General features: G+C 44.2%; 1 protein-coding gene across 1 annotated transcript in view; it reads right to left on the bottom strand.

Moving 5' to 3' along the window:
• Window positions 1-15434, bottom strand: part of Pcnx2 (pecanex 2) — a 158332-nt gene that overhangs the window by 129771 nt on the left and 13127 nt on the right. Inside the window, exons 6-8 of the mRNA XM_051201422.1 lie at window positions 5014-5161; window positions 4012-4157; window positions 1459-1546 (exon numbers count right to left, since the gene is read on the bottom strand). Coding sequence (XP_051057379.1) covers window positions 1459-1546; window positions 4012-4157; window positions 5014-5161 — 382 coding nt within the window. The remainder of the gene's footprint in view (window positions 1-1458; window positions 1547-4011; window positions 4158-5013; window positions 5162-15434) is intronic.

Raw genomic sequence — 15434 nt, 5'->3', positions numbered from 1 at the left:
CAAAAGCAAAGCTCCTATCTTTCCTCTGGGGATGATATAGAAGGCTTCTGTTTGCTTTGAATTTAGCATAAGAACATGTCAACCTGCCCCTGGAGAGAAGATGTGACAGTTCCCAGCCCTGTGTTTCCCTGCAATAGGGGATGTCATCTGAGAAAGCTGCTAGATGCTAGATGATGAGACTCCCAAACTGCAATCATTGCATGTGCTAAAACTAGAGCTGAGGGGAGGGTGCACACCTTTCCTTTCAAGTGCCTGTTTGCTCAGGGATTCTGCTTGTCTCTGGCTGGAAAAGCCAGCTCTGATTGGTGCACACAATGGTACCTAAGGCTGGAGGAAGTTGCAGGGAGGAGGTGAAATATAGGCCCTGTCCCTGCAGGAGGAGTGTAGCACATCAGAGCAGGGCAGGAAGGATGGGGTAGCAGGAAGGGAATACCTCCAGGCACAAACATTGGGCACTGGCATTTTTGATGAGGTGAGAATTGATGATGGGATCATATTATCGATGAAGAACATTCCAGAGGCTAGTGCATGATAACAAAGAAAAAGATTTTCTTTGTTTTAGGCTCCCTGAAAATTCCCATCACACCCCTGAAAAAAACACGAGGCCAGTGGAGTTAGATTCTGTTCCTTTTGTTTGAGGCCAGGTCTCATGACCTCGACAATGCTCTCCAGCTGACGATGACCTTCAATTTAGTATCCTCTTGCTTCCACCACCTCCCAAGAGCCAGGATCACAGTCCCATGCCACCATGCTTTGTTTATGCGGAGCTGGAGTTGAAATGGGAGACTTCAACTCGGTCCTACAAATGGAGCCACAACCCCAGGTTCTTAAAACACCACTTAAAGGCTGCATGTGGGAAGCTCACCACATGCCAATTATACCATCATAGTCAAACACACATGCAGTTCTAATCTACCACATGTAACAGATTTACCTCCATATGAGACCTAACCATTTGGATTGCCATAAAGAATCTCTAAGCCTGGGGAACCTCAGACATACTCCACAGCTGTTGAGCTGAACAGCTGGCTCTGTGCATTGTGAGCTGGCATGCCGCTGTCTAGCTGTGCAAGCTGCTTTGGTACCAAGGGAACTCCCACTACTAAGAACTATGAGCAGCTCAACCCGTTTTCAACAAAGCAGAAAAGACCTGTAGACCCTCTACTGCAGAGAAGCCTGGGAGAGAGAAGCAACCCCATTTCCAGTGTGTCCTTGGGCAGACGTTGCCCTGGCCTCTAGAGAGCTGAGCTCAGATTCCTTCCCACAGGCACCTGCCCTGTCTCCGCCTACATGTCCTATTCACCTTCCACTAGGGTCATGGCCCCAAAAATGGTTCTGCTGAGTTTTCTATAATGTCCTGTTTTTATTTCACACAAAACTCTGCCTTGACATTTACAGAGGAGCCTGTGGACCCCAGCACTGTCCAGGCTACCAGACCTGGAGGCAAAGCCCACTCACCTGGCACGAGAGACACAGTCAGAGGGCGGATGCTGGGAGGAGCCTTCTTTCTGATTTCCAGATTTTAAATAGCACGACTTGATTTCCCCTGAAAAATCATGAGATTTGAGCCAAGAGTACCGTCCCATTGTCTATCAAGTGCAAGCTCACTTCTATCAACTTCAAGCTCAAGGCAGCCCTGCCAGACTATCTGTGGAATGACTGGGTTTGTTTTGTTCTGTTAGACATTTGAAGCAGAAGTTTATTTACAAAGAGAATGGCCTTTAAAGAAAGTCACCAAGAAAAAGGTTCTGTGTGTCTACCTGGTACACCCATAGTACTCATTGCATCTCTGCCTTTTATCTATCTGATTATCAGCATCTTTCTATTAGTCAATTTACTTCTGTTTCCTTCTTTTCTTTAGTTTTTTCTTTCAATTTCTTTTTCTCTCCCTATGGTGTCAGGGCTGGCCTCCAACTATCAGTCTTCCTGCCTCAACCTTATGCTGGGATTATAGGCATGGGAAATACTTAGTATTCTTTCCCAGGTAGCCCAAGCTGGCCTTGAACTTACTATGTAGTCATGAGACCCCTGAACTCCTGATCCTCCTGCTTTGTTCTTGAGTGCTGGAATTATAGGTGGGATTGTTATTAAGTGGTGCTGGGAATCTACCTCAGGGTTTATCATACCCCACAGGCAGATACATCCCCAGTCCTTTACTTCGTTTATTATTCTAAATTCCATTCATGTACCAGCTGGGCTGGAGGAAAGCTGGAGCAGGTAGTTTCTGTGTGCATGCACACAGGTATTGCATATGAAAAGGGGCTCATTAAACTTGCAACTTAAATGGAGGCCAAGAGTCCAGGCTGCCTCAGGGAAGGTGAGCAAGTGTGGCTGCTGACTTTGTGTCAGCCTGGTCAAGAGAAGGAAAGGTGCAACTCATTTGCAGAGCTAAGTTAGTTTGGCTGGCATGTCCTGGGTATTGAGGTATGGAGCTCAGCTTCTGCCCTAATGAAATCTCCTGGTCCCAAGGAGCACCTTCCTCTGGGGCCCCAGGAAATGCAGTCAACTCCCTGTTGGAGACAACTGCCAAGTGGGGCTCAGCTCCAAAGTGCCAAACAAAGCCAAAGCCTGGCCTCCGTCTTCTGGACGCTTAGATAAAAGTGTATGTGTGTATGTATGTACATGTGAGTGCTTGAGTATAATGTGTGTGTGTGTGTGTGTGTGTGTGTGAGAGAGAGAGAGAGAGAGAGAGAGAGAGAGAGAGAGAGAGAGAGAGAGAGAGGATAATGAGCTAGATAAGGCCACAGAAGTCAGCATCCTGAGTACTCAGTAACTGACAGTGGACTGGAGCCATGCAGACAGACAAACAGCACATGCTTTCTCACAGGCGGGCCCTAGCTTCTCGTTTCCAGTTTGTATATATTTGTGTTTATATTGGAGTGGGTGTGTATAGAGACTGAGAAACTAGAAAGGGACCAGGAGGAATAAAAAGAGGCATCCATGGAAGGAGTGAGTGGAACTAGAACACATGTGATTTCAAAAGTGGAAGGCCAATATGGGATGGGAGGGTTCAGGCAAGGACGGGGGCTGGGAGATAGGGGAGAGCAGACTAAAACTAAACCAGTGTGGAAACCCTATAAAGAAACCTGTTACTTGGTATAGCGATTTAAAAATAACTTTAAAAATTAAAAAGGATGCCAGCCAAGACCTAGCCCAGAACAACCAGAGCCCATGTCCCATGTCTTTGGTCTCAGAGTCAACCAAATCGATGATGAGTCCTCGTAGAACTATTTTATTTTTATATGAAGCCACCAAGAAAAGCTATGAGGATCATATATTTAACAATATCTAATAAATATTTACCAGGCACTGTGCATGTGCCCTGATGTAGTCTCCACTTGGGGAAGGAAATATCATTAGCACATTATTATAAGACAAGAAATGACTATTGTAACAGTGCAGATAAAGGTAAAGAATTGGGTGTTTAGAGAGCAAAATGCAGGGCCCAGGGATGTGCTCAGTGGGTAGACTGCATGTCTGGCATGTACAGAACTCTGGTTTCCACCCTAGGACCACATAAGCTGAGCATGTTCGCATACACCTGGCATCCCAGCACTCAGAAGGTAAGGGCTGGAGCGTCACAAATTCAAGGTCAGTTTGAAAGTTCAAGGTCAGTCTGAAAGTTCAAGGTCAGTCTGAAAGTTCAAGGTCAGTCTGAGCTATATAGTTATTTGGAGGCTAGCCCAAGCTATATAAAGCCTTGTGTCAGGAAAAAAAAAAAAAAAAAGTTTTAAAAGAGCAAAAATCAGATGTACCTGGCTAACTCTGAGGTTTGCCTGAAAACTTCTTGGAAATGAGGCATCAAGGGTGAGTAGCACACTGCAGGTATAATAAGCATAGCACCTGGCAAGGCAGAAAGGGCGGAGAACCTCCCAGAATACTCCAAGGCAGTCCCAGGACTGTCTTACTGCTGTAATATTTAACTAACACTTAGAGTATAGATCAAGCAGAGCTCCCAAGAAAGCCATGGCTGTCCTGCTTCTTGCTCCCCAGGAGTTCTTTAAGACTCACCGTGCTCATCGATGAAGACGTGCATGGCACCCAGGGACATTTCCTCTTGCACAGATGTCTCCGGCCCACTGATGACCTGCAACACTGAGCTGTCTTGTTGGGAAGTCACTCTGTAGATGATCTGCCTTTGCCGACTTCCCTGGAAACTTAATACATACAAAAGCTTTAAGGATGTTATGCTGGCTAGTTTTATGTCAACTTGACACAAGCTAGAGTCAGCAGAGAGGAGGGAGCCTCAATTGAGAAAATGCCTCCATAAGATAATGGCTATCAACAAACTTGTTGGGCAATTTCTTAATTAGTGATTGATGGGGGAGGACCCAGCCCATTATGAGCTGGGCCACCCTTGGGCCAGTAGTCATGAGTGCTGTAAGAAAGCTCTATAATTTATCAAGCCATGGGGAGCAAGCCAGTAAGCAGCACACCTCTGTGAGTTTTGCATCAACTCCTGCTTCCAGGTTCCTGCCCTTCTTGAGTTCCTGCCCTCACTGCTTTTGATGGTGAACTGTTACATAGAGCTTTGAGTGAAACAAACCATTTCTAGCTCAAGTGGCTTTTGGACATGGTGTTTTATCACAGCAATAGTAACTCTAACTAAGACAGATTGCAAGGGGCTGGGGAGATGACTCAGTGGTAAAGTGCTCACCATGCAGGTGTGAGAACCTGAGTTCTGATGCCTAGGACCCATGTGAACAAAAGCCAAGCATTAAGGCACTTCCCGATAATCCCTAGGCTAGGGAGGAGACAGCAGGATTCCCCAGGCTCCCTGGTCAACCAGTGTAGCTAAACTGGTAAGCTCCAGGTTCAGTGAGAGTGGTGAGCTACTGAGATGTTCAACATCTAGCATGTGCACCACACACACACACACACACACACACACACACACACACACACACACACACACACGGAATTCTTTACCCTCCCCAAAGTATGACAAAGAGCCTCTGATCGCAGAGGCCACTTCACATTCCAAGCATCATCAAGTGACCAAGTCTTCCTTACAGTGCTGTGGTCTTGGCAGGCTGTGTGAACACGGGACTGGCAATTGCATGGTCTTGGCTTGGCAAGTCTGGTTTTCCTGGCTTCGGATCCTGCCCACTGAGTTTTTCACTCTCCATAGCTTCCTCCTTGGTCTCTGGGGAGGCATGATCTGGAAGATACAGTTTTCCATGTTAACAGGAAATAGGAAAACTAGCTCAGTGTTCAGGGAATAAAATAACAGTCCTGAAGTATGAAAAGGATGAAGACTCTGACCTGGTAGTTAGGCCAATAATATCAGCATTTAGGAAATTGAGGCAGGAGGATAGCTGTGAGTTCTACCCCAGCTTGGGCTACAGAGTGAGATCTGGACTCAAAATCAAGCAAACAACAAAACTTCAAACAATCTGGGTATGACTGTGTATACCTATAATCTTAGTACTCAGGAGGCTGAAGCAGGAGGATCCCCAGGAGTTTGAGGTTAGCATACACTGAGATTCTGCATAAATGACAGAGAGAGAAAAGAGAGAGGGGAGGAAGAGAAGAAGGGAGGAAAGAAGGGTTCCTAGATAGATGGTCCTTTCACTAAGTATGAATGCCTACAAATATATTTGAAACACAGACATGTACATACATTTGAGACAAGTTGTTCAGACATCCACAGTCATTATCTGCTCTGCCAAGGGACTCAGGGACTCAGTGACATCCACTATCCTATTGGAATCCCCATACACATACATGAAAGGGCCCTAACACACAAATGCTCAGCCTCAGATTTAAAAACAGAAGACTACAGTAGACAATCTGCTTCTGATCCTACTGACCATTTTAAAACCTCACCATCTTTCTAGCCACTTGTTCTCTACAAGCCAATCTTCTAGCTAAAGGCAGAATGGCCCCTTGGGAAGGCAGACATCTGTTGATTGCTACTGACTTGGAACTACCAGCTCAGGGCCATGGAAGAAGGCACAGCATGACCCACACTCACGGTTTGCTGATACTACCTGAAGGTGCAAAACTGCTCAGAAATCAGCAGATACAGATGAGAGGGGAGGGGTTGTTTTAAATCATCTCTAGACAGTGGTCTAGACTAAGGGTCTTGGCTTATGCTACTATGAGAAGTGAAGAATGCACCTGGATTATGTATGGACACACAGAGAAAGTTACACAGAAGACAGTGTCACCGTCTTCTGTGTAAATGGTCAACTCTGAAGGGTCTCAGCCTGGACCTGAAAACAGGGACAAAAGGTCTGAACCTACAGGCCCTTTCAAGACACACTATTGAGGGGCAGGGAAAATGGCCCAGTGGATAAGGTGCTCGCTGTGCCAGTGTGAGGACCTCAGTTTGACCCTGGGACCCACCAAACTAGACAAGCACTGTGGTGCATATCTACAGCATCAGTGCTGGGAGATGGAGACAGGCAGGTCCCTGAAAATTGCTGGCCTAGCTGGACCACTGTGCTCCAGGTTCAAGGAGTGATCCTACCTCATAAGACAAGGTGGGAAGAAATAGAGAAAGACTCCTTACCTCTATATGCATGCACACATGTACACACACACACACACACACACACACACACACACACACACCACATACGGAGAAAAGACACACCATAGGACTGAAACTGGAGTGATGTGTCTAAGGATGTCAACCACATGACCACAGCAGTTCATCCCTGGACTTCTTTCCAGTCACTGGAGGAAATTGCTGGCTTCTGAGTGGTCCTGACACTAAGCATTCCCAGCACATCAGTGGCAAGTGTCTCTGGAATTAACAAAAAATGTTTGGATTTCATTTGACAGTCTGTCAGGCAGGCAGTACTCACAGCTGTCCAGAAAAGCATGAAACCAGAACAAATAGCCATGCCAGGCCCCATCTCAGAAGAGGGCCATGTAAGGAAGCCCCGCACCACACTGCCAGGTGCATCTGCTCATCTCCAGCATCTTCGGTCATCTCCCTTAATGTGGACATTCCTCAGGTCAGTATATGGGCCATCTCTCCAGGCCCCCTAATCCAGGTGTTTTCTCTTTCACCAGAGCTCACTGGAATTTTTATTTTCTTAGATATGAAACATTTTTCATAAAATGAAGCAGTACTAAAGATACCCTGCCTTAGTTAGGGTTTCTATTGCTATGAAGAGACACCATGACCACAGCAACTTTTTATAAAGGAAAGCATTTAATTGGGGTGGCTTACGGTTCAGAGGTTTAGTTCATTAACGTCATGGCAGGAAACATGGCAGCTTGCAGGCAGACATGGTGCTGGAGAAATAGCTGTGAGTTCTATATCCAGATTAGCAGGCAGGAGGGAAAGTGACTTTGGGCCTGGCTTGACTTCTGAAACTTCAAAGTCTACCCCCAGTAACACACTTCCTGCAACAAGACCACACCTACTCCAACAAGGCCACACCTCCTAATGGTGCCACTCCTTATGAGCCCGGGGGGCTATTTTCATTCAAACCACCACACACCCCCTTTTAACTATCATATTTACTTTAAAGATTAATGTTCTCAAATGTTTCTAGATAATCTTCCAAGTCATCCTAAAATAGTTACCTCTGCAGATACAGTGTGGCATGTTAACAAGATCCTTGCAAACTTCAACTGTTTCCCTTTTCTGAGGTGTAGATACTTCTTCAGAATGGAAACACTTTCTCCAGGAGGGAAGCTCACAGCAGGAGGACATGTACAAGCTTCCCACAGCTCCTTCCTGAGATCACAAGCAAAAATTGGGGTTTGGGTAGCATTTTTTAATTGGCAGTCTCCTGGAGGAGACTCTGACTTGTCGTTTGGCCAGAAAGTTGTGTAGGACACCCAGAGATGACAGTTTAGTGAGGCATCACTGATGGTGGAAGGGTTGTGTGGTGATGCAGCTGCCTTTGAATAGCAATAAACTCACTGAGTCACTAAGCTCGGCTGGATGAAAGGTTTCTTTAGTCTGTCTTGATGCCCTATCTGGAGTACTGGTTTATGCCTCCCTGAGGAAAATCACACACCTATGTCATAGACAATTCTTCCATAGATAAAAATCTTTGTGTACATAGCACATTTAGGTTACAGTTTTGTAGAAATTTCTAGAAGTTCAGAGACTGCACAAACAAAAGAATGATGACCAGTTAATATACACAGAGATCTCCAATCCATAGCTGAAGAAGCCAGAAACCCACACATTCCCTTCAGACCCAGTCCAGGACCAGGGCCATGGGAGAGTCAAGCCTGGTAGACATCAGGTTACCACTAGCAAACAGTCCAGGAAGCCATCCATGCTCTGTGACATCTGTGTCTGTCCCCATTTTCAGTATTTCCAGGTAAACAAAGCTGAACTCTCAGCCCTAACCAACTGCACAAGACAGTCCATGTCCAGCTTCTCCATTCAACAGCTTCCATCCAAGTCAAAAAAGAAACCCCAATCCTCACCCTCACCTAGAAGCTGTGTACAACCTTCCTGGCTTTAAACTGCTGTACAAATCAGCTGATCCTGTTCTGAGAAAACTTTTGCTTGTTCTGTTCTGAGCTGGTGGCTGTGGGTATCTGTATTTAGACACACACACACACACACACACACACACACACACACACACACGACAAAAAATGAAATCAAACAAACTTGATGTTGTTATTAGTTGTTGCTTTGGTTTGGGTTTTTAGACAGGCTCTCCCCATTGACCTCAATCCTCCTGCCCCAGCCTCTGCAGAACCAGGAGGATGAGCCTTTAGTTGAAGGATGATGTGAGGGCTAAGGACCATTCACTGCCTTTCCTCGAATAGCTCAGCTGATGGATAGCATCCTAAGGAGAACTAGGAGCTCCACTCCAGTCAGATCCAAGGTCCAGCTGCGTCCTCCTGTTAATAAGAACTATGACTAAAAGAGATGCCACAGACCTCCAATGTCTCCTCACACAGCTATCTTGCCATATAGGCAAATCCCAGAACTGGACATTCAGATTACAGTAACCAATTATTCTTCAGAGAGAGAGAGAATAGTACTTAGCCAAGGCAAAACTCAAGAGGTCTGAATACTGAATACTGGTGCCAACAACCTCCAGGCACAAGGCTTGTTGGGCCTTTCTCTTCTTTTCTGAAGAAGACACACAGTCTAGTCCCACTCTTGAGGCAGGAAGACAGAGGAATCATAGGGATATAGGAAGAAAAGACAGTCTGGAGTCTGGCTGAAGCCTCATTCCATCTGACAGGATGCCAGCTTTGTTAACAGTTGCTGTCAAAGTTGCTGATAGACATAAGACAAAACTACAGCCTAGAGAATGGGAAAAGATCTCCACCAACCCCATATCTGACAGAGGGCTGATCTCCAAAATATATAAAGAACTCAAGAATTAGATATCAAAATACAAAATAATCAAACTGAAAAATGGGGTACAGATATAAACAGAGAATTCTCAACAGAAGAATCTCAAATTGTCTAAAGACATTTAAGGAAGTGCTTAACATCCTTAATCATCAGGGAAAAGCAAAATGACTCTGAGATACCATCTCACACCTGCCAGAATGTAAAATCAAAAATACTGAAGACAGCTTTTGTTGGAAAGGATGGAGAGCCAAAAGGGACCACTCCTCTACTGCTGGTGGGAATGCAAACTTGTACAGCCATTTTGAAAATTAGTATGGTGTTTTCTAAGAAAATTGGGAAACAACCTACCTCAAGACCTAGGGATACCACTCTTGGGCATATACCCAAAGGACACTCAATCATACCATGAAGACACTTGCTCAACAATGTTCATAGCAACATTATTTGTAATAACAAAGACCTGGAAACAACCTAGATGCCCCTCAACCAGAGAGTGAATAGGGAAAATGTGGTACATTTACACAATGGAGTACTACTCAGCTGTAAAAATGACCTCATGAAATTTCCCGGCAAATGGATGGGACTAGAAAAAAAACATCCTGAGTGAGGTAACCAGACTCAGAAAGACAAACATGGTATGTAATCACTCATAAGTAGATATTAAATGTAAAGCAACGGATAGCCAGATGATAATCTACAGCTCCAGAGAAGCTAGGTAACAAGGATAACCCTAAGAGGGACACATGGATCACCCTGAGAAGGGAAATTAGATGAGATATACAGGGGCAACTGTGTGAGGGAGGTAAGGAGGGGAGGGGGATAATAACAGGAGGGAATGAGATGGCCCAGGTGTGTGTGTGGGGGGGGATGCAGTGGAAGAGCAATGAAAGAGATATCTTAATAGAGAGAGCCACTATGGACTTAGGGAGAAATCTTGTGCTAGGGTAACTCTCAAGAATCCACAAAGAGGACCCCAGCTATGACTCCTAGCAATAGTGAAAGGATGCCCGAACTGGCCTACCCCTGTAACCAAATTGGTGAACACCCCAACAATCATATAGAGCCTTCATCCAGTAATTGATGGAACCAGATGCAGAGATCCGCAACCAAAACGAGACCAAGCTCTGGGAATTCAGTCAAAGAGGAGGAGGGAATATATAAGAATGGGAGGTCAAAATCACGATGGAGAAATCTACACAGACAGCTAAACCAAACTTGTCGAAACTCATTAACTCTAGACCTAAAATTGGGGAGACTCCAGGGGACCGAACTAGGCCCACCATATGTGGAAGACAGTTGTGAAACTTGAACTAGCTGAGGGTCCCCTGGCAGCAGGACCACAATACAAACCTGGTACATGAGCTAACTTGTTGGAGGCCACTCCCTATGGTGGGATGCCATGCTCAGCCTTAATGCATGGGAGAGGGGCCTGGCCCTGCCCCAACCTATTGTGTCAGACTATGTTGATTCCTCATGGGAGCCCTTACTGGTGAGACAGAGTGGACTGGGGGTAGGCTGGGGGAGGGGGGCATGAGGGGGTAGAAGGATGTGTGTGTGTGTGTGTGTGTGTGTGTGTGCGCGCGCGCGCGTGCCGGCATGCATGTGTGTGTGTGTATATGTGTGTGTGTGTGTGTGTGTGTGTGTGCGGGCATGCATGTGTGTGTGTGCGGGCATGCATGTGTGTGTGTGTGTGTGTGTGATATCTGTGGTTGGAATGCAAAACGAAATAAAAAATAATAGCAAAAGTGTTTCATATTTCTTATGGAGATATTTTGAATAAGAATGTTAAAAAAGCAAGGGCTCCTTGCTTAAGGTTTATATATAGTCTTAAGTGCTCTCCAGATGTGACCCTGAGATTTCTAGAGTACAAACTTTTGTTTACAATGAAGACATCTGTTGTAGTTTGCTTCTCCACTGATGTCATAAAACACTCTGACCAAAAAAGCAACTTGGGGAGGAAAGGGTTTATTTTTAGTGAACAAGGTACATACAGCTCATCATTCAGGGAAGCCAAGGCAAGGGCCACAGAGGAACACTGCTTACTGGCTTGCTTCCCTCTTGTGCTGAGCTACCTTTCTTATATACTCCAGACTACCTGCCTGGGGATAGCATACCCACAATGGGCTGGGCCCTCCTCCATCAATTAGCAATCAAGCAAAGGCCCCAAAGACAAGTCCTTAGGCTTATCCAATGGAAGCAGTTCTCCAAATGAGGCTGCCTCTTCTTGATGAAACTGTCAACAAGATTCACTTCAAGTTGACAAGATTGGTCCTCATGGATCTTAAACAGGGTTTGCGTATCAGCTGTGGTTCCATGTAGTAAACACCAGGGACCAGTGATGTGGCCTTAGAAGCCACCAAACTCTTTATCTACAACTACTGCAAAGGCACTTGAGTGTGACTCTCTTGAAAAGTCCCCCACTCTCTCGATTGTGTGGTTCCTAAATACCTCTCTATTAACCACCACATTTGTATCTATTTTAAATTTTTCTCTCAACAAATTTCAACTCTGGCACATGCTGGCTCATCCTGAAATTATGGTGCAGTCCAGAATCCCAACTTCACCTAAGTAATGGTCTCTGTAGGTGTCAGCATGGAGTTGAGTCTCTGGCCCATGCCCTTCGGCCACTGACACTTCCTCCTTTGGGACAATCACAATCTCAGCAGCCAGCCCTGGTCCTCCCACAGAACCCTCATGCTGTTATCTGAATCTGAAAAGCCCCTTGCAAGCTCATATGTTTGAACATCTGGTCTCCAGTTAGTGGTTCTGCTTGGGAAGTGTTGTTTGAATGAGACTACTCTCCATGGGCTCATATATTTAAATACTTGGTCTCCAGTTAGCAGGACTATTTGGGAAGGATTAGAAGGTGTGGCTTTGTAGGGGGATGTCACTTGGACTTTGAGGTTTCAAAAGCCCACATCACTCTTAGCGCTCTCTCTCTCTCTCTCTCTCTCTCTCTCTCTCTCTCTCTCTCTCTCTCTCTCTCTCTCCCTCTTTCCTCCTTCCCTCCCCCCTTCTCTCCCTGCCTCATGCTCATGGATGGAGATGAGAACTCTCAGCCACCACTCCAATGCCATGCCTACCTGGCTGCTATCAAGCTCCCTACCATGACGGTCATGCACTTATCCCTCTGAAATTGCCAACTCATTCTTCTGAAGCTGTCTTGGTCATGGCTTCTCTTCATGGCAACAGGAAAAAGTGACTAATACAGGAAGGAACCACTGGGAGATGGGGTGTCACTAGAGGAAATGGGTTAGTGGTGGAGGACCTTAAGGGTTTATAGCTACTCCCCACTCTCTGTTCCTGTCCCCATCCCTGTCCCCCAGTTCTCTGGCTGCACACTCTTGCCACCATGGAGTCACCTGCCACCATGATGTTTCCCTCTATGGCCAACTGCACTCCATTAAACTGAGCCAACATAAATAAACCCTTCCTTCATTAAGTTGCTAACCATCCGTTATCTTGTCACAGCAACAAAAAATAACTAACTCAGCCTGCTGGGGCCCCACCCCCATTGCACACTGGCTGTTTTTCTATGATGCTTTGATGGGAGATGTCATTTTGTAAATATGGTTTCTCTTATTGGTTAATGAATGAAGCCCTGTTGGACAATAGGAAAGCAAGACAGATGGGACAAGGAGACAAGGAGGATTCGAGGGGGAGATAAGAGGAGATTCAACATGTGGGACCGAGAGAGCAGAACTCCAGACCCTCTCTCCAATAAGATAAGACCACATGGACATACTTAGACTGATAGAAGTGGGTTAATATTTAAGACAGAGCTTGCCAATAAGAAATACTAGTAACATGCGCATAACAAAATGGCACTAACAACGTGGACCCAAGAACTTTCACCTAAAACTTGACAAAAGCTTAAAAGGGGTTTTAAAAATAAAAGAACAATGACAAGCAAGGCTTCTTGGTAGCAATATTTTTCTCATTTGGGCCCTGTTTTGCTAGAGACAAGCAAAAATGTGCACGGCTCCTTTAAGGGAGGTTTCCTGACTCAGCATAGGTGGCAAAAAAAAAAAAAAAAAAAAAAAAAAAAAAAAAACAAAACACCTGCATGGCTTTTAAGAAGCGTTGCTAACAATTTAATGGTGTGTATGAGCAGCTGGAGAGAGTAGCTAGGTATGGTGGTACATGCCTTTAATTCCAGCATTCGAGAGGCAGAGGCAAGCGGATCTCTGTGATTTCAAAGTAAACCTGGTGTATGGACTAAATTCCAGGGCAGCCAAAGTTACACAGAGAAACCCTGTCTCAAAAAATAAAAGAAATAGAATAATAAAAAATCCACGTAAAGATAAAAAGCACACAAAGAGTCTGCACACTATATGCTATGATATTGTCTTTCAATTGCTCAATTGCTAAGAAACCAATAATTGCTACAATACACTTGATTATTAATGCTGCTAAATTAATCCAATTTACATATTTTAAAAATGTTTTGACTTCCAAATTTAAGTCTAAGGACAGGTTACTGAGGAAAATAATTTCTATTTTTGTTTCCACAGAAAATAAAAAGCCGTGGATTCCTTTCAGACTAACATGGTTTGCTCAAACAAGACCCTCTGAAGCAGTGTCCCAGGTGATCCAACATTCAGAACAACTGTGACAAGGCAGCCCTGCAGACCACTACATCCAGGATTTCTTTGTCTTCTTAGGATGCCCATGACAGCGCCCCCTACCAGCAGGAAGCAGTTTGGAAAGAACGACACCCAAATTCCCAAATATTGTTTGTTTGTTTTCATTTAAATTGGCTTGTTTATAAATGGTTAATGATCACAACCAATCTCTTTTAAAGGTAAAAAAGGGATTATGGTATAGAAATGTATACTTTGTTTTGGAATGGATATTCATTTATTGATACAAATTTAAGGTCAATTTTGTGGTATGTATATTTCTTTTCTTGTTTAGGTATTATATTTATATAGCTCAATTAGAAATGTAATGTATAGTTAACTATGATAGTCAAAACTTAGAGTTAGGTTTGTTAGGTTTTCTAGATATACAGAGACATATTTGAGATGGATAAATATTCTTCAAACCTTTCAAAGACTTATAGAATATAGCATTTTAAATGGTTTAAGGTTTTTCTTAACAGTGAGGCATAACTTCTCCTGGCAACATCATCAGAAAGGATGATGAACATCGAAGAAACTCATTGTGTGTTTACTTTCAATATGGCAAGACTAGCCATCTGGGCAAGAAACTGCTCTTGTCTGGACTGTTTGACTTTATGATGTATAAACTGCACATGCAGGACCCACAGGAAAGTGACTGCTGATAGAAGATGGACATTGCTACAGGTTTCCTGCTTCATGAAAGAGTCTGCCAGACATTCTGCAGGACACAGAGAAAAGTGACTGACAAACTGCCAATACAGGTGGGACATTTTGAAATTTCTTACTCTGCTGAAGAGTCTGCCAGACACACTATGGCCTATAGGCTGAAGATGGAACATTACAGAAGAACTTCAGGTGACTGATTAGGTAGCAAAATGTCTCTGTCATTTCTAGAGTTTATATTTTAACCTTCTGTGGTCTTTGATGGAGTTGAAAACAGATAGCTATGGTTATAGTTTTCCTTAGTTAGGATTAAAGATAATTTACATATAAGACTTCAGACTCACAAAGATACGATAGATGATAAAATATTTTCTTTAAATCTTGCCAAATTTTAATGGACTAAATATTGTTAACTGTGGTTCTTATTTGATAACTGTTTTGTTATATATTTTACTACATTAAAGTTAAAGTTCTTTTTTGTTTTAGACAGAAAAGAGGAGAGGATGGAAGATGTCATTCTGAAAATATATTTCACTTTGGTTAATGAATAAAGCCCTGTTGGGCAATAGGAAAGCAAGACAGGCGGGATGAGGAGACAAGGAGGTTTCAGGGAGAGATAGGAGGGAATTCACCATGTAGGACCGAGAAAGCAGAACTTCCGACCCTCTCTCCGGTAAGATAAGACCACATGGAAAGACTTAGATTGATTGAAATGGGTTAATATTTAAGACAGAGCTAGACAATAAGAAATGCTAGTAACAGGCCAACAGCTTTATATCTAATACAGAATCTCTGTGTTATTTGGGGCTGACTTGGTTATGGGACCAGGCTGACAGAAAACTACTCGA

The sequence above is a fragment of the Phodopus roborovskii genome, unplaced genomic scaffold, assembly GCF_943737965.1.
Source record: "Phodopus roborovskii unplaced genomic scaffold, PHOROB, whole genome shotgun sequence".
Lineage (NCBI taxonomy): Eukaryota > Metazoa > Chordata > Mammalia > Rodentia > Cricetidae > Phodopus > Phodopus roborovskii.
Note: the sequence above shows the minus strand (reverse complement) of the source record. Positions and strands in the feature narration are given on the sequence as shown.